The sequence below is a fragment of the Leopardus geoffroyi genome, chromosome A1, assembly GCF_018350155.1.
Source record: "Leopardus geoffroyi isolate Oge1 chromosome A1, O.geoffroyi_Oge1_pat1.0, whole genome shotgun sequence".
In the NCBI taxonomy this organism is placed as follows: Eukaryota; Metazoa; Chordata; class Mammalia; order Carnivora; family Felidae; genus Leopardus; species Leopardus geoffroyi.
The window spans coordinates 239,499,413-239,527,404 of NC_059326.1; the positions used below are offsets into that span (position 1 = coordinate 239,499,413).

Genomic DNA, 27,992 nt, shown 5'->3' on the forward strand with positions numbered 1-27,992 from the left:
GGGATGGTATAAATGGGTAAGGGGCACTAAGGAATCTACTCAAATCATTGTTGCACCATATGCTAACTAATTTGGATGTAAATTTTAAAAAATAAAAAATAAAATTAAAAAAAAAAAGGAAAAGAATCTACCACCCAAAGCCTTGCGGGTTATGGGTAATGCCGCAGCTCAGCCTCCAGGCTTTGAGGACAACTTACTGGAGGAATTTGAGTTCATTAAGGTCAAATTCCTTCCTCCCAACACCACTCCAGTCCTCCAGCCCGTGGATCAGCAAGTCATTTCAAACTTTAAAAGGCTTTACACCAAAGCACTATTCAGCGATGCTTCATGTGACTGAAGGAACAAACCCTCACCGTCCGAGAGTTTTGGAAAAATCATTTCCACACTGTGAACTGCCTCAAGATCATCGATAAAGCTTGGATGGGGGCACTGAGAGAACCCTCAGTTCTGCTTGGAGAAACCCGTGGCCTGGGTGCATTCTTGGACCTGACTTAGAGGGGCTTGCTCATGAACAGCAGCCGCCAGTTGTCGATGAAACTGTGTCCTTGGGGAAGACCAGGGGACTGGAGGTGAATGAGGACGACATTCAGGAACTGGCGGAGGAGCGTGGCCAGGAGCCGACCACCAACGAACTGATGAATCTGCATCGCGAGCAAGAGCTAGAGGTTATGGGGGAGATCTCGTCTGCAGGGGAGGAGGAGAAAAAGGCTGAGGAATCCCTCGCTTCAAATGAGATCAAGGAGATGTGTAAAATGCGGGAAACAGTGCAAAATTTTGTAGAAAAGCACCACGCGAACAAGGCTGTAGCAGTGCGAGCAATGAATCTGTTTAACAATGCAATGTCACATTTCCGCGAAATCCTCAAAAGGAGGCAGAAGCAAGTGTCATTGGATAGGTTCCTTGTTAAAGGTGCACGAAAAGAAAAGGATTCCACCGAGCCAACAGATAGGGATCCCATTAGTGAGAGTGGAGGTAGTCCTCCCAATAACCCTCCTCTCTCGTTTCCCTCACACCAGCCACGAAGATTTTCAAAGGTAAGTGTTAGTTTACTTTTCTATTTTGTATTTTCTTTATTATTTTGTATATTACAGTATTGTGATCATTTTTCTATGAATGCTTTGGGGTTGTGGAACAAATCATCTGAGTTTCCATTATTTCTCACGAGGAAATTTGCTTTGATATACAAGTGTTTTGGATTACAAGCATGTTTCCAGAACGAATTATGTTTGCAAACCAAGCTTATAGTTCTTTTTTAAATGGATGCAGTATCTTTGGTCATCTCTCAGATACTCGCTGTAAATTGGGTTCTAAGATGTTTCTTCTGGTTCCTGAGTTGCTTCTTTTACAAATGTCAAGTGAACTTTCTTTGCTTCCTACAAGAGTGAGGCTCTGCCCTAATTAGACATGTTCTCAAGTGGTGAGTTTCTCTGACTTCCTGCCCTGGGACAGAGGGGCTTGCCCTGCAGGAAGCCTTCCCCTGTCCCCCTGCCTACGCCCCACTCCCCTTCACTGGCACTGCCCTCCTGTACCATCCTGCAATCTGTAGGAACGAGGAGCTTCTCCCTGGAACTTGGGGCCAGGAGTCTCCCGCACCATCAGACCCTGAAGCTTTGTTTCCCTCTCTGGTTCTTTGTATTGTTTGAAGGCAATTTCAAGAGGAACTTTGCTATCTTAAAACCCTCTGAATTGTGAGCAGAAATGATCCTTTTTTAAACAAGGTGAAGCCCGGTCTGGCTGGCCTGTAGTGTCATCTGGTGGGAAGGATGGACAGGGTCAGATGTGCCCTCCGCACTCCCCATGTCCATGCATGAGAGAGCGTGGTCTAGGGTGCCCTCTGTCCAAACTGAAGCCTGACCACCACTTATCATGTGACCTTGGCCAAATTATGGGCCCCCTCTGTCTCCAATTTTTATCAATGAAGAGATAAGTATAGACAAATGGAAGAATAGAGTACAGAGAAATTAACCCTCATATACATGGTCAATGAGGTTTGACAAGGGTGCAAAGACCATTAAATGGGGAAGGACAGTCTTGCCAGCAAATGGTGGTAAGGAAAATGGATAGGCACATGCAAAAAAAAAAAAAAAAAAAAAAAAAAAAAAAAGTTAGACCCTTACCTAACTCCATACATCTATTTCAAAATCAATCTAAGATTTGAAATAAGCGAGAAAACATTTAGAAGAAAACAGGAGAAAAGCCTCATGACACTGACATTTCTCCAAAGACAAATGAACAGCCGATAGCACATGAAAAGATGCTCCACATCACTGATCGTTAGGGAAATGCAAGTGGAAACCAAGAGGGGATGTCACCTCACACCCATTGGGGTGACTATTAGCAAAAATTAACAACTCTTGGCGAGGACGTGGAGAAATGAGAACCTTGTGCACTACTGGGAAGAATGTGAAAACGGGTAGCTGCTATAAAAAATGGTACGGAAGTTCCTCAGACAAGTCCACACAGAATTACCATGTAATCTACCATTCTGGGTACATAACCAGACGTCTGACGAAGAACTGAAAGCAGTGACCTTAAGAGAGAGCTGTGTACCAATGTTCATAATTCAACCACCAAAACGTGGAAACAAACCTGTCCATCAACACATGAATGGGTGCGCAAAATGTGGGGTTTCCATTCCATTTCCATGATAACACTAGAATATTATTCAGCCTAGAAAGGGAATTCTGACACCTATGATGTGGTTATGATGCTCAGTTAAATAAGCCAAGCACAAAAAGACAAATACTGCCACTGAGATGAGGTCCCAAGAGGAGTCAAATCCATAGATGTGGAGTAACATGGTGGGTGCCAGGGCTGGGAGTTAGGGTTTAATGGGGACAAAGTTTCAGTTTGGAAAGAGAAGTTCTGGAGACGGATGGGAGTGATGGCTGCACAGCACTGTGAATGTACTTAATGCCACTGAACTGTACTCTTAAAACTGTAAAAATGTAAGTTTTGTTGCTATATATATTTTAACACATATACACACAAGAGGGAAGAATCCCCAGCTTTACCCATTTACCCACCAGGTATGTATGGTCCAGCTTTAGAGGCAGACACGGGCCAGACACCTGGAGCCTCTACTCTAGTGGGCGTCAGACACTGGCCAATCACATACACGCACTTACACACACCTACTCACATGTGCAACCGTGAGTAATGCTATGGAGAAGCTGTGGACCCCAGGTTACTCCTGGGCCCACCTCTGTCGGGTGATGTGAGGGTGAGGGATGAGGGGGGCCCACGCTGCCCAGCAGGACAGCCCCCCTGCCTGGGGGACCTGAGGGGTTCAGGTGACAGAAGGATCCACGGGGACTGCTCAGCAACGCAGGAGGGAGGGCGCATCTGCTCGCCTGCAGCCCCTCCCCTCCCCAGGAGGGGCCTCAATCCTCACCCACCCTGAGGAGGCCCTCCTCTGTCCCCAGGCCCCCACCTGCTTTCCTCCTCGACCAGGCTCCTCTGGACTGACACAAGTGGCTCTCCCAGTTGGCTAGGTTAACTTTAGTGTGACCATAGCTGTGGCCACAAGTCAGGCCTTTCTGACCATTCCGGGATTATTTTCTTCACAAAGAGCCCAAGGCTAAAGCTGGCTGAGAATCCTGTGTCTCCAGCAGGTTCTTCGTCTTCCTGTAAGTCAAGTCAAGAGCTGGGTCATCAACACACCATTCAAATGGCAAGAGAGGGAGTACGTGAGAGTAGGTGATCAAGGGCCCAGGGAAGGGGGAACGGGGGAGTGCAGGCTGGGGACAGGGAATAAGGCATGGGAGGTGAGGGAGGAGGGCACATCGGGACAGAGGACAAGTGATCAGGTATTGCGGGTGGCTGCGGCAGCTGACCTGGCCTCACGGAGGCCGTCTTCCCCAGGGGAGCTCTGCCTGCCCATCCCACACACCCAGGTCTAAGTGGACCCAGGGCACAGCTTAAGCAAAGTGGTAAGTGAAAAGCTGCCTAAGTCTTTGTTCACAACTTTCCAGGACAGGTGTTGCTGCCCTCAGACCTTAAGCCCACTCACTCCAGTTTCTCTGCTGCTTCTGTTAATTCTGTGCTGGCGTGTCCTTGGGCACGCGACGGGTCATGCTCTGGCCGAGGCATCCAGGGCAGGCGTCCCTGCCTGGCGTGACTGCACTGCCCCCGTGTGGCCGAATGACGGCTCTCGGAGCTGGGTTTGGCTCCCCGTGCAGGGAACCATGTGGGTGCAGCGCATCGAAGGGAGTTTCTGCACACCCTGATGGGGCGGCCTGGGCAGGGCTGGGGCCCTCAGAACCATCTGCTCCCTTCAAGTAGCCTGGACTCCCCAGCAGACCCTCCGGCCCCTTAAGCCCCACTGCCTCTAGGCCTTCTGGAAACACAGCCACATACCCACCACCACCCACCACGCACCAAAGCCTTGACTGGCCACCCAAGTCCCCGGTGACCACCACCTCCCAAACTGCCCACTCCTCAATGTGCCTCCGCTGACCAAACCCTTGCCTCCCACTGGGAGGGCTGGGGCCACATCTGTTTCTGTACCGCACACGTGACTGAGTCCATCGGGCCAAACACCTGAGAGCATCTATAGCACACACCTGAGAGCGTCTGTACCGCAGACGAGTGCTTCTGTACCACGCACCTGAATTTACCTGTATCACACCTGAGTACATCTGCGCCAAACACGATATCCGCACCATACCCGAGTAGCACACACCTGTGCATCTGTACCATGCACTGTCTGTCTTCCCCACACTATTTGCATTGGCGCAACAGCCCTTCTTTGCACCGATGGAAGAGGAGACCCTTACCCATCCTCAATGAGACCTTTTCTTTGTAAAATTCTGCATACCTTTCTTTCCCTTCCCTGAATCGGGGGTACAGAACTCATGACACATTTACAGTTCCCCCTGTGGCTGAGAACAGAGTGAGAGAACAGGCCTCTCGGGGTCTGCTGTCTGGCCTCCATGAAGCTTAAATACCACCTGTGTCCTGGGGGCAGGTGCCTCACCAAGGCCAGATCGAGGGGGGTCCAGGTGCAGGGAAGGGGGTGACGCGGGTGGACGGGCAAAGCTAACGTGTGGAGCACAGGGGCTCCCACGTGCACAGGACAGAGCACAGTGAGGCTGAGACACAGCCACACAGGCCACCCTCACTCCAAGCCCGGGGTCTTTGAAGGCCTGGGGCAAGGAAGAAATAAGGCACGTCTTAGGACCACGGTGTGGGGAGGGGAGGCAGGCAGGCAGGCAGCAGAGGTTACCCCGTGGCTGGGGAGTGAGGGCAGAGGGTTTATTAGCTGGGAGACACGGAGTCCAAGATGTCTACGAGAACCCAGAGAGAGAACACCTGATGTGTGGGCCATGGGTCTGAAAGCCTCTTGGAGTCAGGAGTTTGGGGTCAGAGGACCGAGCTGACTGAAACAGAACCTGGGGTCGTGTGCTGGTGCTGCACCATGAGCACGTTGATGTCCGGAGAGGCACCCAACATGGAAAGTGGTAGAAATCCCAAAGACCCTGCTACCCACCCTGAGCTCACAAGGCCAGTCTGTGAGCCCCAGAGATTCTTTAGCCCAACCCCACATATTGTGGTCAGTGGTGTTCTGACCTCTGCAATCTGGGGCCACAGATAAACCCAAAAAGGGCCCCCTCTCAACCAACACGAGCCCCCAACATACCCCTGTGGGACACCAACTTCTGATGTCCCAGACCCATTTATAAATCACTACTGCCCACCTGAATGTCTTCACAACCCCCACCCCAAATTCTGGCTTGGGGCAGCACACTTACAGGGAAGGGGCAGAAAGCAGGCTCCGAGGACTCTGACAGGCGCAGGATGAGGGCCCCCCCGGGAATGGCCGTGTGCCGACAGCAGGTGACGTGGGCGACCATCCCAGCTGTCTGCACCCCGCTTTCATGTTCAAAAACCACAGTAACAGATCCTCGCAGGGCAGGACTGAATCACTGTAAGTGACAGAAACCCACACGCTTCCAGACCAAATTTGGATTTCTATGTCCAAAGAAGTTTTATGAAATTTAAACTAACTCCTGTCACAGAGGACAGTGGTCTCCTTGGATTCCGTTAGCAGAGTCAGGTGGACGCCCCAGAAAGGGTCCTGGACCTCTGGGAGCTCCCACGTGAGTATATCTGAGCCGTCTGGGACCGGGTGCGCATTTGCTTTATTGCTTATGTTGCATATTCAAACAAATACAATAAACCCTGTTTTAAAAATGTAAGGCACATAAAAGCCTCTGTGCAAGTTCTCTATTATTTTTAAATTCTTATTGGCTAATAAAAGTATTTCCGCTATAGAACTGGAGCTATCTAGAAATGCACATGATGAATTTTTTGCATGCAAGACACTTGAAACATTATTATATCTTACCTCATGGCACAACTGAACAGTCTCAAATCAAATGTTTGTATGTGAGTTATAACTATTGTTACATTTGCAAAAATCTTAATCAGCTTATCCACATATGTACAGTCAGGTCCCCAAATGTTAATTATATAAAATCTAAAGAAAGAACAGTATCTAAGCTGCATTTGTGTTCCGTTTCTTTAAAGGGTGATTTGGCATTTTTAGTCTTCCTTCCGTAAGTCATGCTGTTATTTGCACAGGCCAGTGTCATACGATGCTGAAGACCATGGACAGATACTGTTCATATGACACCTGAATCCAGCCGTCCTGATCCGTATCGTAACGCCTGAATATATCTGTCAACCTCTGGGGAAGAAACAACAGTCATTTAGATCTTGATATTTTTTTTAACAGAAGGAACAAAATGTTATTTGGTAAAAAACAAAACCAAAAATTTAGGAACCCAAATTAATCCATGTCTCCAGACGACCCCAACTCTGACGGAGACCAGGGCAGCAAGGCATGGGTGGGTAACCCTGACCACCCTCTCAGGCCTGTCCACCATGGGGGATGCCGAGGTCAGGTGGGAGGGTGGATACAGGAAGGTGGTTAAGAGATCAAGGGGTGGGTTGCAGGCTATACACGACAGCCCTGGGTTCAGGCCTTGGTTCCCCAAGTGGGCCAGTGGTAAACCTGGGTCCTCTCCCCCTGCTCTATGACCAACCTCGTGGGGGTTACTCAAATGTTTACCTCGGCTCTGGTCACCTGCCATTCAGGACACAGGGAAACCGGCCCTGACTTGAGCCCCTCGCTTACAACCTGCTCCCAACAGATGAAGGAAGCCTCAGCCACAGAGCACAGAAGGCAGGTCTCCCTGTGCCAGCCTGAGGGTCCCTCGCGCACACCCCACCCAGAAGGCTCCACCTTAGTCTGTGCACAAGCCTGACTCCCCCACAGCAGGTCAGGAGCAGAGGGGAGACCCTGCCCCCCAGAGCAGAGACAATTAGAGGAGTGCTGTTCCAGATGACAGCTGGACAACCACAAAAGGCCTAAGGAATTGTAAATGACAAAAGGAAGCAGGCATAGTACAATTCCTCAGGACAAGAAAAGGAAACAACACACAGGTTCGTCCCGAGAGCTGGAGCCCGGCCCTCGGGTGCTGCGGCAGATTAAATGGCTGACAGTAACAGGGGCTCCTGACACAGCTGACTGTCCACTCGGGTGGTGGCCAGGAGCATCTGAACACGCGTGAGACGCTAATGTGAAACCAACTCCAATAACACCAGCAGCAGTTAATCCCGGCTTGAAGAACAACTGGAAATCTTTCTTTATACTTTAATTGTATTTTCCCAAGATTTCTACAAATTTTCATGTTCTTTTGTAAAACTAATTTTCTAAAAGCCTTTTTCTTTCTGGAAAAAGGCAGATGGAAGACATTTTTCAGGACTTTTTTCTTGTAGCTTGCCCACCTCTGCCCCATGTTTGAGGTCATGTGGGAAGTGCGGGTGGGAGCAGAAGTCCAGGTCAGCATGGGGCCCAGAGGCAGGGGCTGCAGGAGAGCCTGGCTGGCCTGTCCTCAGCCCACAGGTGTATGGAGGCGCTGGGCGAGCTCCCTGTGGGACTCAGATCACATTACCCCAGCTGCTGAAACCCTACACGAAATGACCTTTGCTCAAGAAGAAATATAAGGATCAGATGTTTACTTATGGGACAGAACCTCAAATGAAAAGCCTAACCCTAGAGCAATTCAGATGCAGAGAATAAGGAGATTTTTACATTACACCTTTTTAAGTGTCCAGACAACACTGCAAGAGAAGTGTAACCCAGCCTCACCAAACCCAGAGGCAGAGATGGGGTAAGGCTCTCCCCATTTCAGAGAGCCACAGCTCAAATGTCAGCAGACTCAGCTCTCCAACAAGGCCCTGAACAGGGATGGGGCTTTTCCCTGCCTCATCGGCAAGGAAGTCACGGAGTGCTGCACTTAGCATGCCACAGAAACTTCACTTTTACTGATCTAGAATTCTAATGGGAAAAAAAACCCAGAGAATGTTTCCCAAAATTCCAAATTATATTTAAAAACCTCACAGTGTTGACATTTCTCAGCGGCCTCTAGAGCTGATATGACATAACCCGACCGGAATTCAAACTACAAGGATCAGGGGTGCATGGGTGGCTCAGTCGGTTAAGCGTCAGACTTTGGCTCAGGTCATGATCTCACGGTTCGCGGGTTGGAGCCCAGCGTCCGGTTCTGTGCTGACAGCTCGGAGCCTGGATCCTGCTTCGGATTCCTTGTCTCTCTCTCTCTCTCTCTGCCCCTCCCCTGATGGCGCTCTGTCTTGTCTCTCAAAAATAAATAAGAATGTTAAAATTAAAAAAAAAAATTTATAAGCTACCAGGACTCATTGTCTAGATGCAAGTCCTACTGAAATATGTACAGATAAAACAGTTGCTTTCCATGGCCCAAATCCGTTTCAGAGTAAGGGGTGGGGGGAGTGTTACGGTTATGCAGGTATGACATCAAGCTGTCCATCAGCTGCTAACTGTTGAGTCTGAGTGAGGGGCACATGGGCTCATCACACTGTTGTCTCTATTACTTTTTTTTCATTTGTCACAATAAAAACTTTAAAAGCTATCTATGGGTTTATCAGTTCACTGCAGTTTTTTAAAAAAATTTAATGTTTGTTTGTTTCTTTTGAGAGAGAGCAAAAGAGCACACGCACAAGGGAGCAAGGGGCAGAGAGGGAGGGAGAGAAGCAGGGCTCACGTGAAGCCGGACTGGAACCCATGAACTGTGAGATCATGACCTGAGCCGGAGTCAGATGCTTAACCGACTGAGCCACCCAGGTGCCCCTAATGTTTGCTTATTTTTGTGAGAAAGAGGGAGACAGAGGATCTGAAGTGGGCTCTGCGTTGACAGCGGAGAGCTCAATGCGAGGCTCGAATTCGCGAGCCGTGAGATCATGACCTGAGCCGGAGTCAGATGCTTCCTGACTGAGCCAGCCAGGCATCCCTGGTCCACTGCATTTCTAAGCCTCGATCTACGCAACCTGGGTCCTCACCTAGAGACAGGGGCAGCGGGGACTGTGTGGGCACAGCAGGGCAGACTCGGGCACTCCTGCCCTCGGTCTCTGGAAAGGGGCCTCAACCTCCGCACCAGTTTCTCTCCCAGCTCAAGAAGCAAGGCCACAGGAGGGAAACACCAAGCACGGGGTGAGTGGGTTCCACGGGCTCCACCAGACGCTGGCTGGCAGTGGCCGCAACATGGGAGCAAGGCCCGTGTGCTCAGGAGCCGGCTCTTACCCCTGCAGCTGACCTCACTCAAAAAGGGAGGGCACAGGAAAGATCAAAATGGAAAATTTATCCTCTTCCTCAGAATGAAAACACAACAAAAGTACCAGAGAACACATGTAAACAACCCACTGGATTTGGAAGACATGACCTCATCCGAATGGACTGCTAATACAGCTGAGCCCCCCCCAAAAAATGTGGGGGTTGGGGGCAACAGGCCCTGGAGCAGTCGAAATCCACATGGAACTCTGATGCCCCAAAACGTTAACTACCAATAGCCTGCTGCTGACCAGACACCTTACCAATAACAGCCAATTCACACATACCTTGTGTACATATTATGTAAACTAAGCTAGGAAAAGAAAAAGTGATTAGGAAAACCATAAGGAAAATACATTTACAGCCCTACACCGTATTCATCAAAAACAGTCTGCAAACGAATGGACCTGTACAGGGTCTCCACAGGGACACAGTGCGCTACTGGGCCATACCGCCACCTAACAGAGTAACTGCTTCTCCACAGACAAGACAAACTTTTATAAGCTCCAGAAACTGATCTTCCTCCATTAAACTGCAAATTCCAGAATGCAGGTACTTCCCCTTTCCTCTGCTTTCACAGACACTCCCGTCCTGCTCCACAGCTCAGCTCACGGTGAGCCTCTACGGAGCCCCAATTACCTGCAAGACGATGCAGCCCTGGATGAAGTCATCAAACGCGATCTGCCCCCGCCCTTGTCTGTCAAACTTGCGAATGAGGATGTCGTGAAACTGGTCAGAGAGCCGGTACCCTTGAAGAGAAAACAGAGAGTGAAGAGAGGGCCAGGAGAGCAGACATTCCCGTCAACACCCACATTCTCCTTCCAAAAGGCCCCACAGCCTCTTACAGCAGCTGATAACAAATGGCTGAGGCTGGGGGTGGAAACACAAGGCGCAAATGCATTCACATGCACTCTAGGAACGAAGCCATCATTCTGCAATCCCTCCCATGACTCCCCATCTGCAGTCCTGTGAGTGGCTGACCTGAGGACCACTGCTTCTTCCTGGAATGGTGAGCGTAACCCGGAGGCCAGAGCTGTCAGGCACAGCAGGTCATTTACGTGCGCTCACTAGTTCACATCAGGTATACTCACCCTACTGTGCTGCACCCCAAAAATCACCCTGCAGGGAGGCCAAGGCTTCATTCCCTGAATACAGTGAAGTTATCATTTTACAAATGGTAAGTTTCATTTTAGATTTGAAAGATAAAACATCACTGAAAGCTTCCAAATAAACAAAATGTAAACTTAGGGAAGCAGCAGATTAACTGATAGGTACTCCTATACATCAAGTAGCACAGACATTAGGCAGTAAAAGATTATATGGAGTAAGGCAGCCTCACAAGGTTCATAACAACTTGAGGGCCATCAGATGTTATGACGAAGAGTCACTGATTCCACCTCCAATTTACTGAATAGGTCTTGAAGAGGTCACCAGCAGGGAGGTGGTTTTAAGGACAGAGAGACACAACGGCCATGTGCCTGTGGGATACCCCTCGGGGCTGCTCCAAATGAAGACATCTACTTCCTTCCCTACTAATCCCACTACCTGTGTGCCTCTGGTGTCCTTACTTATTCAGGAGAGAAGATCCAGGGGCCAAAATACTTTTACTGGTTTCGGTCCTGTTGGAATCTTTGCGAGGATATATATACACCTATTATCTGAGTGAATTTCACAGTTAATTACCTGCAAAAGCACTTACTTTTCTCAAAATGATTCAAACATGCACACACATGACAGCACCCTTCCAGAGTGGTCAGCATACTCTATGCGTCTGTGACTTAAATCCAGGGCCCCCCTTCCCTGCCAGTTGATTAGAAAACAGGACCCATGACTTAGAAAACAGAGACAGCAGGTACTGAATGGGAACCACTCCCCCTGACCCCTACGAGTCTCCTCTCTTCACACTTGGCACCTGTGCCTTTGGGCAATAAGAGGTCCAAGCTGGTGAGGGTTGAGCTCATCCAGGGTGTGGACAGCAGACGACGGCCACTGTGGTGCCGCTCTCCGGCCTAGTCACAAACATACAGGCTGGATCTCCACCATCTGTACAGAAAATGGAAGCAACTTCTATCATCCCTGGGACTAACTTCCAATTTCCCTGCTCTTCAATAGTATTGCAGTGAGAACAAAACCAAAGGAAGTCAGACCAGAAAAACGGATGATGAACAAACAAACTATAAAAAGGATGTTTCTATAAGAGGCAAAATTTGGGAGCAGACTGTTCCCTAAGAATTTCCTTCAGTGAAAACCCACACAGTGATAACCCCACCCTCATAAATTAAGAGGAGGTGCCCTGTGGAAATGCAAATCAGAACAATGAGATGACCTCACACCTGTTAGAATGGCTGGTATCAAAAAGACTGGAAACAAGAGGTGTTGGCAAGGATGTGGAGAAAGGGGAACCCTCCTGCACCTGTCGCTGGGAATGCAAACTGGTGCGGCTGCTCTAGAAGACAGTATGGAGGTTCCTCACAAAGTGAAAAACAGAACTATCCTATGATTCAACAATTCCACTACTGGGTATCTACCCAAAGAAAATGAAAACACTAATTCGAAAATATATAAACATGCCTGTGTTTATTACAGCATTATTTACAGTAGCCAGGATATGGAAGTAGCCTGTGGTCATCGAAAGATGGATAAAGATGTGGTGTGTGCACACGTGCGTGCACGTGCACACACACACACACACACAAATATTATGCGTCCATAAAAAAGGATGGGACCTTGCCATGTGTCACAGTATGGATGGACCTAGAGGGTATCATGCTCAGAGAAATAAGGCAGAGAAAAACAAATACCAAATGATTTCACTTATATGTGGAATCTAAAAATAAAACAAATGAGCAAACAAAACAGAAACAGACTCATAACTACAGAGAACTGGTAGTGGCCAAAGAGGAGGAGGTGAGGGTGGGTGGGTGACCTAGGTGAAGGGGATTAAAAAGCACAAACTTCAGATTATAAAATAAGTGAGTCAGGAAATGAAAAGTATAACATAGGGAACATAGTCAATTGTACCGTCAGAACACTGTGTGGTGACTCAGATCGTGTCATGTACAGGGTTGTCGAATCTCTATGTTGTACACGTGAAACTAACACGACATTGTCAACTATACTTAAATAAAATGGGAAAAAAAAAAAAAGAGGTGCTCTCCATGTGCAGCCCCAGCCTGTGACCCTGGTCAGGACTGGGCCCTTTCAGACCTGACACACTGACCACAGGGCCACACCCTGACCTTAAGAGAATGAAGTTCTCTCCTTAGAACTAACAGGCGCAGGAGGGGTGAGACATCAGAGCTACCCTGATGACCCCACATCACCTATTCTCAGCAGCCTGGCATGACAGCATACCTTCAGTAACTACTCTCCAGGGGACAGAGACTGCAGCAAGGGACAGACCCATGTTTACAACCAGCCAATGGCATGAAAAAGGGGTGGGGGCTGCCTGTGGACCTGCTGGGACCCTAACTCACACAAATGGACAGTTAACCTCTAAGGTGGGTCAATGGTGCGGATTCCGTGGACGTAGTGCACACGCCCCAGGGAAACGCTGCTGAATGAAGTGTGCTGGGACCACGGCACACAGGCCCCATCAGCCTTGGCACACAACAGGGGACAGAGCAAATGCAGCATGAAAATGGTAGCGGCTGGGATGGGTGACGACTGAATGGAGGGTCCTGACACTTGATAACTTTCATAACCTTTTCACCAAAAAACGCTGGGCAGAGGGAGAGGGAGCAGCCCCGTGCCCGCTGCCCTGCCCACAGGGGAGGACCGCCCTGCACGTGAGCAGACTCCCACTGTGGAGCGGTCAGCTCCCCGCTAGCAGGAGTGTGAGGGCCATGCCCCACACACCTCTTTATTTCCAGGTCTCTGTACCTGGCGCATAGCACATACTAGAAATGGGTTTACAAAAGGGATGTGTGAGCCATCATACCCAGCGTGGGTCCTGTGAGGGTGACCCAGTGCCACCAGGACCAGCATGAGACATCAAGTGGAGCTGACAGAGGTCGGAGGACGCTGTGGGGCTTGCCCCCCACCCCCAGACTCCCTCACACACATGCAGAGCTGAAATGCAGCCCCCCTGTTTGACCAGGGCAAGAGAGCTGTCCTTAGGAGTCAAAACTGAACAGACTTTGCTTCAGTTACTACAGAAAATCTTCCAAAGTGATGACTATGTGAAAAGGAGAACAATGTTCCTTTTCATAGAAGGCATGGATCCAGAGCAGGCTCTCAGAAATCAAGAACCAACTACAGGGAGAAGCTTTTAGAATAACTACAATGCACCACAGAATACTTTTCTCCAGAAAGCGCTCAGAAATCAGGAAGGAGCCCGGCCCTGCCCAGACCAAGAGAACGTGCTGGCTCCTTACCACAAGGAAGTGCCACATGACCTCTGTGACCATGCAGCCATGGCTGCAGATGCCAGGGCCTGATGGGCACTTGGAGGTCAGAGGCCAGTGGCACGGCCCACCCTAGCATTCCCACTGTGAGCTCCAAGGACCCATTGGACACCGGCACTGAGTAAAAAGAGGGCTCTGGGCCTGACAACTTTAGAAAATGCCATGTTCCCTGACACCTAAGGTCACTTGTCTGGAAGTAATTCACAGGATGCAGGCTCCTCCCAAGCTGTCCTCAGCCGAGCCGGGCCTCCAGCTACCTGCAGCCCCAGGACCACCATCTGTGGACAGCTGCCAGCCACCCCTCCCAGATCTTCCATTCGGCCTGACCTTCTCCCCAACCTATAGGTAGAGCAAAGTCAGAAGCATTCCCAGTCCCAATGCAGAGAACCTGAGGTCAAGTCCTGCCCTAACCCTGACCTACACCCAGTGAGCTGAGAACACAAACGTGCTATGGATTCCCAGGGCCTCTAACTGAATACCACCAGAATTCATAAGGCAACAAACTAAGAGAAAGAGAAAGACAGCCATGAAGTATGTGCCCAAAGGAAAAATGGGGGAAGGACAGAAGTTAATAACACATTAACATAAGAACTAAAAATGTCCTTTGTATTATTAAAACTCAAAATACCTAGAAGTACGTTATGCATTATGACAGTATATTATTATAACTTTAACTTAAAATTTTTTTTTTAACATTTATTTATTTTTGAGAGACAGAGAGAGGCAGAACATGGGGGGGGAGGGAGGGAGGGAGGGAGAGAGGGAGAGAGGGAGAGAGGGAGAGAGGGAGAGGGAGAGAGAGAGAGAGAGAGAGAGAGAGAGAGAGAGAATCTGAAGCAGGCTCCAGGCTCTGAGCTGTTAGCACAGAGCCTGACGCTGGGCTCGAACCCACGAACCGCGAGACCATGACCTGAGCTGAAGTTGGACACTCAACCGACTGAGCCACCCAGGCAACCCACAACAGTATATTACTAAAAAAAAAAAATAGTACATTATAAACAAACTTGCCTTATTTTTTTTCTAGCTGGCATTTACAAGCAGACTTTTAAGCAAAATATAGAAGGGGTTTTGTAATAGGGGCCCAGTGAACACAGGGCTGAGTGCGACCATCCCAAACACACCAGACTCTGGGTGAGACTCCCACAAGCCCCGGACAAATACCCCATGTCTGCATAGCCCTACACACCAGAAATCCCACCTTCCTCTCAGACCCACACCCCCGCATCAGAGGGCCCACTGACCCACTCTGGAAGGCTGTGTGAACACTCCCAGCAGCACAGCACACTTGAGCCTGCACGCACTTGAGAACGGGCACTTGCACGCCTGCCGACACTGTGTCTGCAGCTTACAGAATCATCTCTGACGAGTGTCTGGATCATCCTGCTACGTGTTGTGATGTATCAAGAAATATGAGCTGCTCAACATTTTCTTTTCACTTATTCACGTTAAACTGTTTCCAAAGCTGCCTCATTCTCAATGTGAGTGAGACATCACCACATTTCACAAGCGATAAATGATTGCATAGCCCTTATCTCATTTTGGATGTGGAAAAAACCCACATAAAAGTCTTCAGGTCAAATATAAGCCTTCATGATATAAACAGTATCAAAGTATAAATCTGTATGCCAAAAAAAGTCATAGTTCTAAAAAAATCAGTAAAATGAACCAAGTAAAAAAACATTAATGGCACCTAGGTTCCAAAATGAAACATGCTATACAATCAAGATAAGTGAATTACCAAAACCTGAGAGGGCTTGCTTGAGCTCGTTCTTGTCAATCATCCCAGAGTTGTCCCTGTCATAGGTGCGGAAGACGTTCTGCCAGTCTGTGATGTACTTCCAGACGCCAGTGAACTCGCTGAAGTTCACGCCAGCCTTGTTCTCTCGGTCGAACATAGCTGAGACAGAAAGGAACGTGAGTGGTGTGCAGCAGCTGGCATCTCGTCGGTCATCAGCAAGCGGCTCGACCACAGCACAGCCACAGCCACACCCGCCTCGGGGTCAGGCCGGAGCTCGGCCAGCAGGTGCCACGGCCAAGAAATGCTCACGCGTTGACTGGGAGGGCCAGACCACCTCTGCCGGCTGGCTCTCCAGCCACAGCCCCTAAGCCACGTTAGACAGACGTGAGGCACACGGTAAAGAGGGAAGGGCAAGAAAACACGGGCAGAGCCACAGCAGAAATAACGCTTCACAGCGAAGCAGGCTGCAAAGACACGGCACCTGGTGGACACTCCCACTTTGCCGGGAAGAAAGCAAAGTGCAGCCGGAAGGAGCCCCTCCACTCTCTCAGTTCCCGGAACTGGGCCCAACTCCGGGCACCGCCACTTCCATTCTCCCAGAGGACCTACGCCCACCAGCGCAGGCCCACCCCAGTGACAAGAAGACTCTATCGGCTTTAGGTGTTTTCTCTTAGGAAGACTTGCTTTTCATTAAAAAAAAAAACAAAAAAAAAAACCCAGCCTAATTCCGGGTCCAAATATGAAAGAGCCTACAACTACATCTCCGTGTAATTGCAAAATGGCTAAAAAGATATATGGGCGCCTGGGTGGCGCAGTCGGTTAAGCGTCCGACTTCAGCCAGGTCACGATCTCGCGGTCCGTGAGTTCGAGCCCCGCGTCGGGCTCTGGGCTGATGGCTCGGAGCCTGGAGCCTGTTTCCGATTCTGTGTCTCCCTCTCTCTCTGCCCCTCCCCCGTTCATGCTCTGTCTCTCTCTGTCCCAAAAATAAATAAACGTTGGAAAAAAAAAAAAAAAAAGATATATATGAACTCAGTCTGAACTACTGCTAACTGAGAAAATGACAAATCATTTGGTTTCTTTTCAGGAAGAGACGCTAATGGAAGATTGAAACATGAGCGCTCTTGGCTGCTCAGAAGTACACTATAATTCAGCGAAAGCGCACAGAATGAAAAATCAGGTCAAAAACTGAGTATCGGGTGTTTCCGCCAGTCAACAATCGTGCCAGACACGGACGGTGTGTGAAGCGCGCCGGTCCTGTAGGTACTCGAACTCTTCAGGACCGGGATGTGAAAGGACACGTCAGACAATGAGCTCAAGCGCTCAGCCGGGAGGGCAGGATGAAGCAGGACAGGTGCCTGCCTGCACAGGCGGGACAGTAGCGCCTTTACTTACATATGATGGACCTGACAGTCACTGGATTAAATGGAGTCCATGTGCCTGCAAATAAGCGACAGGAATTACAGTCAGACACCAGCCAGCTCTGGGTTTCGAATCTGTACCATCCGAACCTAAGAAAAGTAACTTGGGGGTCACGGGAAGACCCTGGCAGCACACTTCTCAGCAGGGCCACTGTCCCCAGGGGACATTTCTGGTTGCCATGACCACGGGGGGCTGTAAGCACGTCACGGTTGGGGTCCCATCCCACACTGTGCAGGAGTCCCTTGGCCCCAACAGACTAACATTCCAAGCTGTTTATAATGACGTGAAGCTGGGTACTTTACTGTGTAAACAAGATACGGCTTTAGAGTATTTTAATATACACTCAGTTTTCCAGGCGTTCAGCCCCCAGGTAAGTTGAGAGGTATACTGAAAAACATACCATACAACCATGCCTTAAAGTCTTCGCCTAAGATTACAGTCTGCACGTTATTTTCCTTGCGAGTGTGAGAAAGCAGACTATGGCACCCTAGGACCCACTTCCGCATAGTAATGGGGATATTACCCAATACTTGTCATAAAGAGACTGCTGAATCTGACAGAACTGTTTATCAACCGATAATGAAATGTTCACTAGATACCTTTACGCCCCAAAATCTGTTTTCAGAGTGGTTTACACCATTACCAATTTTTACACTAACTAAAAACAAGGAAAAAAAGTGTTTTTAACGTGGAGGGAAAGCAGGGTCTCTCCCTACACCCCACTTGTATGGAAACACCTCGTATTTCCCTCTCTGTATAAAACTCCGTGTTTCTCACAGAGACCCACCCCCTGACCTCACATCGTGACCTTTCGCTCGGAACTATGGTTCCAAAGGGAACCGTCCTCCACGCTGGGCTTTCCCGCTGCGGCTCCCAAAGGCTGTGCCTGCTCTCCTCAGGGCTCACGCACGCGCTTCTCCAGACCCGAGGTGTGCCTCCCAACACACGCACATCCTTCACCTTCACCTCTCCTTTAAGCCCCAGGGAAAACGCGTCCTCAGGAAAGCCTTCCCTGAGCGCCCCACGTCCCCCGGCCCCTAGGCTAAATCTGTCGGCTCTATCAGCGCAGGTTCCAGCTTCCCCTTTGGAACAGGTGCCACCGTAATTACTCGGTGAAGGCTGCTCTTCCCCTGAAGGCAGGGCACACCTGTCCCTGTGCCTGGCACATCGGGGTTGGATAAGCATCTTGTGCAGGCTTCACAGACGTTCGTGGGGTGGGCAGAGCGGGCAGAAGACCGTATACGAAGCTATTAGGGCACGTTATTGAAAACCCGTATTATAAACCTATGTTACAGAGAACGCAACAGAAAAGAAAGTTCTAAAGACAGAGAGTGTCACTTCCTCACCTCATTTGCTTTTCCCTCCCTCCCAGCTAGCTGCCGCAGGCAGCGACCTGCTGTTTCCACAGGAGCCAGCCCACCACGGACTAGAAGCCCTAGGAACCTAATGCACCTACTGAAGCCTTTTCCTGATTCACTTTTCCTTTGTCTTCCCTTCACCTCTGCTACAGGCCGATGCGCTCTCAATCTGTGAAGGTGAGGGCAGCCCCCGCGGGCCATCCTGACTGTGAGCAGAAGCCTCACGAGCCATCTCGCAAATGACTCGGCCAAACAAGTTTGAAACAAAAGCAACACAAGTGCAACAGTTGAGTAGTGTGCAAACGTGAGCACCTGTTGTGGTGAAAGCCAGGTGCCACCTGGAAAGGCACACGTGGGGTGCCCAGGGAAGGCGCATCCCTGAGGTGGCCCGTGGGGACTGGCAGCCATGCTGGAGGATTCTGCAGACGGCACGGGTCCCAGGCTCCGGAGAGCAACCAGGTCACCATGCGCTGAGTCAAGGACGGAGACCCACAGGTTTCCTGCGGGGCTATCGCGCCAGGGGAAGGCGGAGGAGGCAACCTCTTGCTACCCCTGCTCATCCTTCTTCTTACCCAAACGGGGCCCGGCTCTGCACAGAATCCAAGGGGTAACGACAGCCAACAGTCAGGTCTTGTGGCCTGGTTCTCAGACTAAACATAAGCTCAGTAACCCACAATGAAGCTGCAACACTGCAACATGCACACATTTAATCTCTCAGCTGTGTTAAGCACTAAATGCACCTGAGCGTCAGCCTGAAACTCTTAAGTGGTTTATAAAACAGTTTTCTGTAAGAAAATACAACGCAAATAATCAATTTGACACTCTCACTAAAAACAGGGGGTACATTATAAAGGTAGACTTTTTTCACAAGCCCTACAACTCCATAACCCTCTAGCCCAGGTTTCAGGGCCACCTACAATTTCAAACACTCCCATCTGCTTCTCCCAGACAGCAGCATGTTTGGACGTCAGAACCAGTCATCTTGCAAAAGCTTGCCTGTCGGATTTTTACCTAGACTTCTAGGTGTCCTGCCTCAATTTCATCTTAAAGAACTAAAGAATACAGAAATGTGATTTCCCACGTAAATTTAATACACTTTTGTCACCTATAATTTGGGAGCGGGGCTGAAGCCTTAAGAAGCCACCCTAAGCAAATGACAATGGCCCAAAGAACCATCCATGGTTGTAGAGACAGCCCCCATCAGGACGCCTTACCATTTCTCCACTTAACTCCCAAGCACACAAATTCTGTCAAGAACCTGCATCTGCCTCCATTCTCCAAGGGGGAAAAAACCCATTCTGCTCTGGTAATATATTGTCTTTTCACTCTCTCCAAAGAGTTTTCTTTATTGAAATTATGTCCTGTTAACCACAAGCTTAAACTTTGGCTTCAGTGAGTGGTTGGGGTTAGGAGTTCACAACATCCAGCATTTGCACAATCGAGACACTTAACTACTTGAAATCTCTAGGGGCAACAACAGCAGCAGAATGAGACTTTTCTACATCATCACCGGTGGTCTCTTTCCACTTTACTGCATCAGACCTAGAACTCCCAGCCCTCCTGGCCTTTTCTGCCAGAGAGGAGCTACAGATGAGGAGTTATAAGCAAATCCTGCAGGGACGGGCACACAGCACAGGCACCCAATGCACACAATCAGCAGAACTTCGGTGTCTCTTCAGGTTCAGCAAAATCCCAGACTTCGCCAGTGCTGGAATGACAACTTCAAATAGCACAGTCAGAAACATGACCTTTCTGAAATACTGATCAACAGCACTGATCTGATAAATGCCACAGCTGGAAACTGGTTCTATGAAAGTCTGGGTCAAATTACTACAGCATTTACATTAATGAAAATTAAAAACAATCTAAGTGACTACTAGTGAAACACTGTAAACTCAGTCCCAGAAGACACACGGTCTCCCAGTTCTATACCAGACAGATGCAGGATCTGCTGCAGAGGGGCTTGGCTCCAGGGGGGAAAGGATCTAAACTTCCAGTCATCCTATTTTTACATCTGAAGAAACTGGGGCCAGAAGTGCAATGTGCTCAAGGTCACGGAGAAACTTGTCGGCAAAGCCAGGTCCATCGAATCCCAACTTTATTTTGTTTCTATCTGCAACTTTGGCGGGGTGCATCTCTGGGAAGAGCAGACACGACAGGCTGTACTGGAGTTGCCAAGACCACCCTCAGGCTCCATGACTCACTAGGACTCCAACACTCAGGCAGTTCGTTACAATGAAAGGCCAGAGTAAAAGCAGCAGAGCAGACAAAGGCACTAGGAGAATTCCGGTGGAGACCCGTGCAGCGCCCAGAGGGACCCCCTCATGGAGCCACACAGGACGTCCTCACTCCTCCAGCGAGGAGTCTTGAGGACAGAGGCAAAGTGCTGTCAACTAGGGAACTCCCCAGTCTACAACCCAGGGTTTCTCTTGGGGAGGCAGGCATGGACGCTCCAGAGACCCAGAGGGAAAGCAGGTGTTTGCCATAAATCGTACTGTTGGGATCAACTATATAGGCCAACAGGTACCACACAGCTCAGGGCCCTCAGTGGGCCAAACACCCTTCTCAGTCAGAATATCCCAGGAGGCAGCCGGCCATGAAAATCCTTCCTGGGAAGGAGCAGGCTCAGAGCAACCCAACTCAGCAACTGCGGAGTCAGCCCTTCTCCGCACACAGGCGGATGGAAGCTGAGGGTAAACCTCTAAGTGTCCCTGCTGGATTACCAGCAGCAAGCACCCTTACCCACCAAACTGGGACTGTCAGGGCAGGAGCAGTGATGGGACCAGAAGCACTGGTGTGCAGGGAACAGTCTGCTTATATGGTCTGATTTCTCTCATTTCTTCCATTTTTTTTTTTTTTTTTAAAGTATTTAGTTTTGAGAGAGAGAGAGGGAGAGAGAGAGGGGAACAGGCAGAGACAGAGTACAAGCAGGGGAGGGGCAGAGAGAGAGAGAGGGAGAGAGGAAGACACAGAATCCAAAGCAGGCTCCAGGCTCTGAGATGTCAGCTCAGAGCCCGATACAGGGCTCGAACTCACGGATTGTGAGACCATGACCTGAGCCAAAGTCGGATGCTTAACTGACTGAGCCAGTCAGGTGCCCCTCTTCTTTATTTTTTTTAAGTTTATTTGAGAAAGAGAGAGAGACAGTGCGTATGAGAGAGAGAGAGAGAGAGAGAGAGAGAGAGAGAGAGAGAAAGAGAGGGGGCGGGGAGAATCCCAAGTAGATGCCACAGTGTCAGCCCAGAGCCCGATGTGGGGCTCAAACTCACAAACTGTGGGATCATGACCTGAGCTGAAATCGAGAGTTGGTCACTCAACCAAGTGAGCCACCCAGGTGCCCCTCTCATTTCTTCTTAATATGGATCCTCAAGAAAGCCAGAACTCTATTTTGATTAAAAAAAAAAAAAAGAATATATGAATTATTATTTTTTGAAAGTGCAGCTAAAAAAGTCTCCACAAAATACCTACCTAGGTTATGTTAAGACAAACCTGCAGAACTACAAAAAAGAGGCTTGAGCAAAATAAAATTCCCATAATTCCAAGAAATAATGTGCAAATTAGGGAAAAAAAAGGTACTAAACTCAAGATAGTTTATGAGATGTTATTTCAAAACGAAGGCAAGAGAACAGTCTTCTTCTGTCTTTCTTCATACCTGTTAACCACAAACCTTCCTGAGAGCAGCCAATTTTAGAAACTTTCCTATGGAAACAAGTCTTATAAAGGAGTCAGTGTATGGGACCCACAAGTACTTCTTCAGGACGGTTTCAACTGGATATTAGCAGAGAGCACACAGGCACAGATTTAATTAAAGTGAGAAATCATACAAGTTTGTATCTTCAGTTTTCTAACCAGTAATAGACCAGGTAAACCAACTTCCCGAAATAGCCTAATATTCCAGTTCTAATATGAAAACAGAACCCCAATACTGGGAGAGCAATCAGAAGTCAAACTTCAACCGCATCAGCTCCAGGAAGTCGGGGGGGGGGGCGGTCGGGGGGAACAGGATGGACACAGGCCCGTCCAGTGAGCAGCGCCTGGGCACACAGAGCAGCTGCACAGAGGAGCCCAGTCTGACCTTCCTTCGAGAAGTGGACAGTCTAGTGGCCAGAGACCGCTACGACAATGATCGTGTAGAATACAGAGAATGGAGAGCAGGGAGTGTCCAAGAAAAAGCAGCGATGCTGAGGGGGCTCAAAGGCAGGAGAGGGCACACCCCTCCAGGCAGACAGGGATCTGAAACACGATGCACACAGCTGCCCCTCATGCTGACGAAGGGCAGGTGCTCTAGGCAGGAGTACAGGACCCACAGCAAGCGGTGGACACTCTCCTGGAGACAAATGGGAAGATACCAGGGCTCACGGTGCTGTGACACCTAGCTGTGAAGGACACCCACAGCACAACATGAGCACGGGCACCGAGGGGTGCCAGCAACACACATCTGGGTTTAAATCCTGTGCTACAGCTCAAAAGCCACAACGGGTAACTCCGCAAGCAATATGATACCACCTACTCTGTGAATGTGCATCATACATAACCTGCCTTACTGCAGAAAGAACTTCTATGTACGCAGATATCCACAGTAGAGCAGAATGAAGTAAATTTTAATCATACTGGATGGGAGGAGAAAGTAGGAGGACAAGAAAGGGTTCTAAGACTAGATCAGTAAAATCCCCCTCTTAAAATTCTACATTCATGCTACTGACCAGCCACCAATTTAAACTTTTTCACAGCTAATCTGAAGAGGCAAATCTAACTGGTTAAAAGATTCAAGGTTAATAAAATGCAAACAAAGCAAGACAGAACAGCCACCAAAGGTGCTTGGAACACCAGAGGCACCGTCCCCGCTAGGGAGAAGGGAGCCGGCCATTTGCCTGGCAGTCACCCCGCAGAGGGCATGCCTCTGTCAAGGTGAACAGGGAGGCCAGTTTTTACATGTCTTGGACAAGAGCTGAGGCAATCCCACAGGGCAACTCAATAAAAGGGCCTCCACAGGGCCACCGAGACAGTCCCCACAGATACCAGGTTAGAGCAGGTATTGATTTCAAAGGGTCTCAGCAATGGTGAACCTAACTAACATCCTCCAGACAACTGTGAAAATTCATTCTCTTTTAAACAGGCTCCTGGTAGATATTTAGTAGGAGCTGAGTTCAAGATTATGCTCTAACAGAGTAAAGACCCATATTCTTTAACAACCAGCTGAACTAGGGGCATTACTGACACCCTCTAGTGAAAATACAGAAGCCTAACCCTATAGGTCAGATTAGGTCCCACCACCATGCCCCGGGGGCTCAAACAACAATGCTCATGGGAAATCAGGTTTGTTAAATGCTGGCACAGTGCCTACAAACAGTGGCTGCCCCTCATGTGGCACCTGAGCTGGCTGCCTGGCCTGGCTGGTGACAATACCCCTCCTCCACTCAGCCAACAACGCAGTCCCCCTGCTGTGTGTCAGGCACTGCACCAAGCACTCTGCGTGCACTTCCTCTACCGACCCTCCCAGGAGGGTCAAGTCCTTGCCCAAAGTCGTATTCCTAGAACCGAGAGAGCCAGGATCTGAACTCAGACAGGAGCCCCCAGGTGGACACTGTCATGATAATGAGGTCAGAGTGTGACCATCACTCTTGAGGGGCAGGTTCCACAGAGATCCCAAACCTGGGCAGCACCCTCAAAACTTGAAGCAAATGGACAAAGAGAGTTGGTCCTCACTTACTGGAAAAGAACGCAGAAGGAATGCCTCTGAAGCATGACCTCTGAGGGTGCTTTCACTGGAGTGGCCACCCTCTGGAACCTCTGACCACATTTAACAGAATGTGAAGACATACGTTTTGGTGAACACTTAGAAAGTTTTAAGCCAGATTTGCCAGGTCATAGCCTGCTGGATTGCAGCTGTTTCTGACATGTTCTAGTAACCTTATCTTCTACTCCTCCAAGTGTAACCAAGTACTGAAGACACAAAAATTGAAATGAGATTAGTAATGATAAGCGAGGAATCAAGAAGGCACAATTGTCAAATGAGAGTAATGAAATTTCTTTTTTTTTTTTTTATGTCCATTTTTATTTTTGAGAGAGAGAGAAAGAAAGAGCAGGGGAGGGACAGAGAGAGAGGGAGACACAGAATCTGAAGCAAGCTCCAGGCTCCCAGCTGTCAGCACAGACCCCAACATGAGGCTCGAACCCATGAAACGTGAGATCATGACCTGAGCCAAAGTGGGACACTCAACCGACTGAGCCACCCGGGTGCCCCATAAAGAAATTTCTTAATTTTGTAAACACAACTATATAGGATTTTAAGGGACAAAACAGATGAACATAAGGGAAGGGAAACAAAAATAATATCAAAACAGAAAGGGGGACAAAACAGAAGAGACTCATAAATATGGAGAACAAACTGAGGGTTACTAGAGGGGTTGTGGGAGGGGGGGATGGGCTAAATGGGTAAGGGGCACTAAGGAATCTCCTCCTGAAATCACTGTTGCACTATATGCTAACTATTTTGGATGTAAATTTAAAAAAAATTAAAAATATAATTTAAGAAAAATTTTGTAAACTCAACAACATAAATACATGTGAAGTTATGCACCAATATCTGTGGCCCACATACGTTAAATACTGGGGGGAAAAAGTCAGTGGTATGTACCGTTCTTTAAACGTATTAATCAGGGGCGCCTGGGTGGCGCAGTCGGTTAAGCGTCCGACTTCAGCCAGGTCACGATCTCGCGGTCCGTGAGTTCGAGCCCCGCGTCGGGCTCTGGGCTGATGGCTCAGAGCCTGGAGCCTGTTTCCGATTCTGTGTCTCCCTCTCTCTCTGCCCCTCCCCCGTCATGCTCTGTCTCTCTCTGTCCCAAAAATAAATAAACGTTGAAAAAAAAAAAAAATTTAAACGTATTAATCTGTAAATACAAACCCTGCACTTCATGTAAATCACGAGGCAATAAACCACACTAAATGCCTGGTATGTGCCCACAATGAGGGCACGTATTCTCCTTTAGTCCGATATCCAGCACTGTGAGGTGGTGGCAGCATCCTTACTTTTTCTAGAACATCAAACTGGTTCCTACTAATAAAAATGAATCTTGGGGCACCTGGGTGGCTCAGTTGGTTAAGCACCGACTTGATTTCAGCTAGGTCATGATCTCACAGTTCGTGGGTTCGAGCCCCTAATAGGGCTCTATGCTGACAGTGTGGCGCCTACTTGGGATTCTGTCTCTCTGACTCTCCCCCGCTCTCTCACACGCATGCACGTGCGCTCTCTCTCTCTCAAAATAAACTTAAAAAAAAAAAAAAAAAGAGTCTTCCAACATCTTAGAATCGATCCCTTTCTACCTTAAATGGCACACCTCTGAAAAGACAAGCTACAAATCTAAGAATCAGAAAAGTCAGTGGCATCTGAGGGATTTTTTAAAAGGCAAAAGAGCCAGGTAGTTAATAAAATAAAAGGTCTCAAACAGTACTTCTGTGGATTAATCAGGCTGAAACTGGCAAGAAGAGAACTCCATGGAGAGCCACCAACACACTGCCATGTAACAGCTATGGTCCTTTATCCCTGTCTGAATGCCTAGTATTCTCCCACTGATAAGACCATCTTCCCACAATCCACCTGCCAGAGCCACATCCCCAACATCCCAGTCACTTCCCCATGGTGCCCTTGGCACCTTGATGATCCTCTCCCAAGAGGTCACAGAGATACAGTCACGAAAGGAATCAGTGATCTTCAATGTACCTGAAGCATATTAGCCCTACAAAGCTAAACTTCCTATCCTTCCCTAAAACCTACACCCTAACCTCCACTTCTCAAGTGCTTCCCTGCGCCTGTCCATGCAGGGGCTGGAACAGCTCGGCAAGGCCCTTGGCGCAGGATACCCACTGGCAAAATAAATCAGAAGCACCTCCACCACATGCCAGTAACAGTAATTAGGCCTTCATAACTCCTCTGTACTTGGGAAAAGAAGTTATTTACTACAGGTGGGTCAGGCTCAAAGTTCAGCAGAAGTCCTGACGACTAGGTCCCACTCACCGTTGGAGAGTGCTTGCTGAAGCTCGTTGTCCGATATCACCCCGCTCCTGTCTTTATCAACCCTACAAAATCAAGACCAGTTAAGCTGGTGAATAAAAGAGCAGGACAAGCAAAACATGTCAAGGATAAACACTTCATTCCTCTGCCGAGCCTACGTCAACTCTGGAGGCAGCTAGGACTCTCACTCTCGCATCTGCATGGGAACAAGGTTCTCCCAAAGAGATGGCTCCTTTTGCCTTGTCAAGCCTTTCTCCTTTTCTTTCTCTTGGACAGTCTGAATTCTCTCCTTTTCATAAACAGCAAAAAGACTGCCTCAGACACGTCCTTCCGTGACCATTGGTCACTCATTCACTCTGAAGGGCAACCCGGGGACAGAATATGCTGCAGTGCCGGTCTCCAGCTTCTTCCCCAGCTGCTGGACTGTAACAGCGCTGGAGCAGTCTGTGTTTCTCTTTACCTTAAACAAGCATCCCGAAGACCCTCCCGGAGCAGCAATCCCCTGGGCTGCAGGCTCAGGGGTGGGGGCCGCGATCCCCTGGACACCCGCAGCGGGCTCCGCACCTCGACAGGAGCCTGGGGGAAGGGGGGGTTTCCGGCACGAGGTCGGGGCCAGACCTAAGGGAGCCAGGAAGGAGGAGGCCAGAGGCCGAAGGGAAGCAGGAAGGAGGCCAAGGGGGAGGCCGGAGGGAGCCAGGAAGGGAGTCAGGGTGACGGGAGACCAAAGGGAAGCAGGAGGGAGGCCGAGGGGAAGACCAGAGGGAGCCAGTAAAGAGGCTGGGGAGAGGCGTGGGGGGGGTGGGGGTTGGGGAGTGGGAGGCCGGAAGGAGCCAGGAAGAGCCGTGGGGGGCGGGGGGAGGGAAGGCCGGAAGGAGCCAGGAAGAGGCATTGTGGGGGGGGGGGGGAGCCAGGAAGGAGGCCGGGAGGTGGGTGGCCGAGGAGAACATAGGGGAGACCGGTGGAGCCTCGTGAGTGCCTGGGTGGCGCCGGGCCTCACCTCTGGAAAACGTTCCACAGGAAGCTCTGGTCTGGCAGCGCCGCGCCTCCAGCAGGGCCGGCCCCGGGGCCCGGGCGGTACGGGTAGGCGGCCATGGGCCCAGACGCACTGCCGGGCCGAGGCTGCAGGCGGGGGCTGGGGGCTGGGGGCTGGAGGCTGGAGGCCGCTCCACTTCCGCCTCTCCTGAGGCGGGGCCTACCGCTTACGCCACTTCCGGGAACGCTGGAAGGAGGCGTGTCCCGCTGGCAGCTGGAGCGCGGCCTAGGCCTGGCGGCCCCGTTGCTAAGCGACACCGACGCCCTGGCGCGCGGGGGAGCGGATCCCGCGCTACGCGTGCGCGCTGCCAGGGCCACGGACCCGGCGCAGGTACCGCTTACACCCGCAAGGCGACAGCGGTTTCCCCCCAGCGTG

General features: G+C 49.7%; 2 protein-coding genes across 7 annotated transcripts in view; both read right to left on the reverse strand.

Moving 5' to 3' along the window:
- Window positions 1-5,999, reverse strand: part of AHRR (aryl-hydrocarbon receptor repressor) — a 93,802-nt gene extending 87,803 nt beyond the window's left edge. The window contains exon 1 of the mRNA XM_045443564.1: window positions 3,434-5,999. The gene's annotated coding sequence lies outside the window, so the exon portion shown is untranslated. The remainder of the gene's footprint in view (window positions 1-3,433) is intronic.
- A 125-nt stretch (window positions 6,000-6,124) lies between these two features.
- On the reverse strand, window positions 6,125-27,788 carry PDCD6 (programmed cell death 6). 6 transcript variants are annotated; one of them, XM_045443584.1, is made up of 6 exons: window positions 27,582-27,787; window positions 26,588-26,649; window positions 17,189-17,233; window positions 15,803-15,955; window positions 10,292-10,401; window positions 6,125-6,691 (listed from the first exon to the last, which is right to left on the reverse strand). In XM_045443584.1, the coding sequence occupies exons 1-6, from the start codon at window positions 27,674-27,676 to the stop codon at window positions 6,593-6,595; spliced, it is 564 nt and encodes a 187-aa protein (XP_045299540.1). In that variant the 5' UTR covers window positions 27,677-27,787; the 3' UTR covers window positions 6,125-6,592. The 6 variants fall into 6 exon arrangements, with proteins under 6 accessions (XP_045299540.1, XP_045299531.1, XP_045299568.1 ...); XM_045443575.1 differs by having other exon boundaries at window positions 15,797-15,955; XM_045443612.1 differs by lacking the exon at window positions 27,582-27,787 and adding an exon at window positions 27,045-27,179 and having other exon boundaries at window positions 15,797-15,955.
- Window positions 27,789-27,992: the final 204 nt, after the last annotated feature.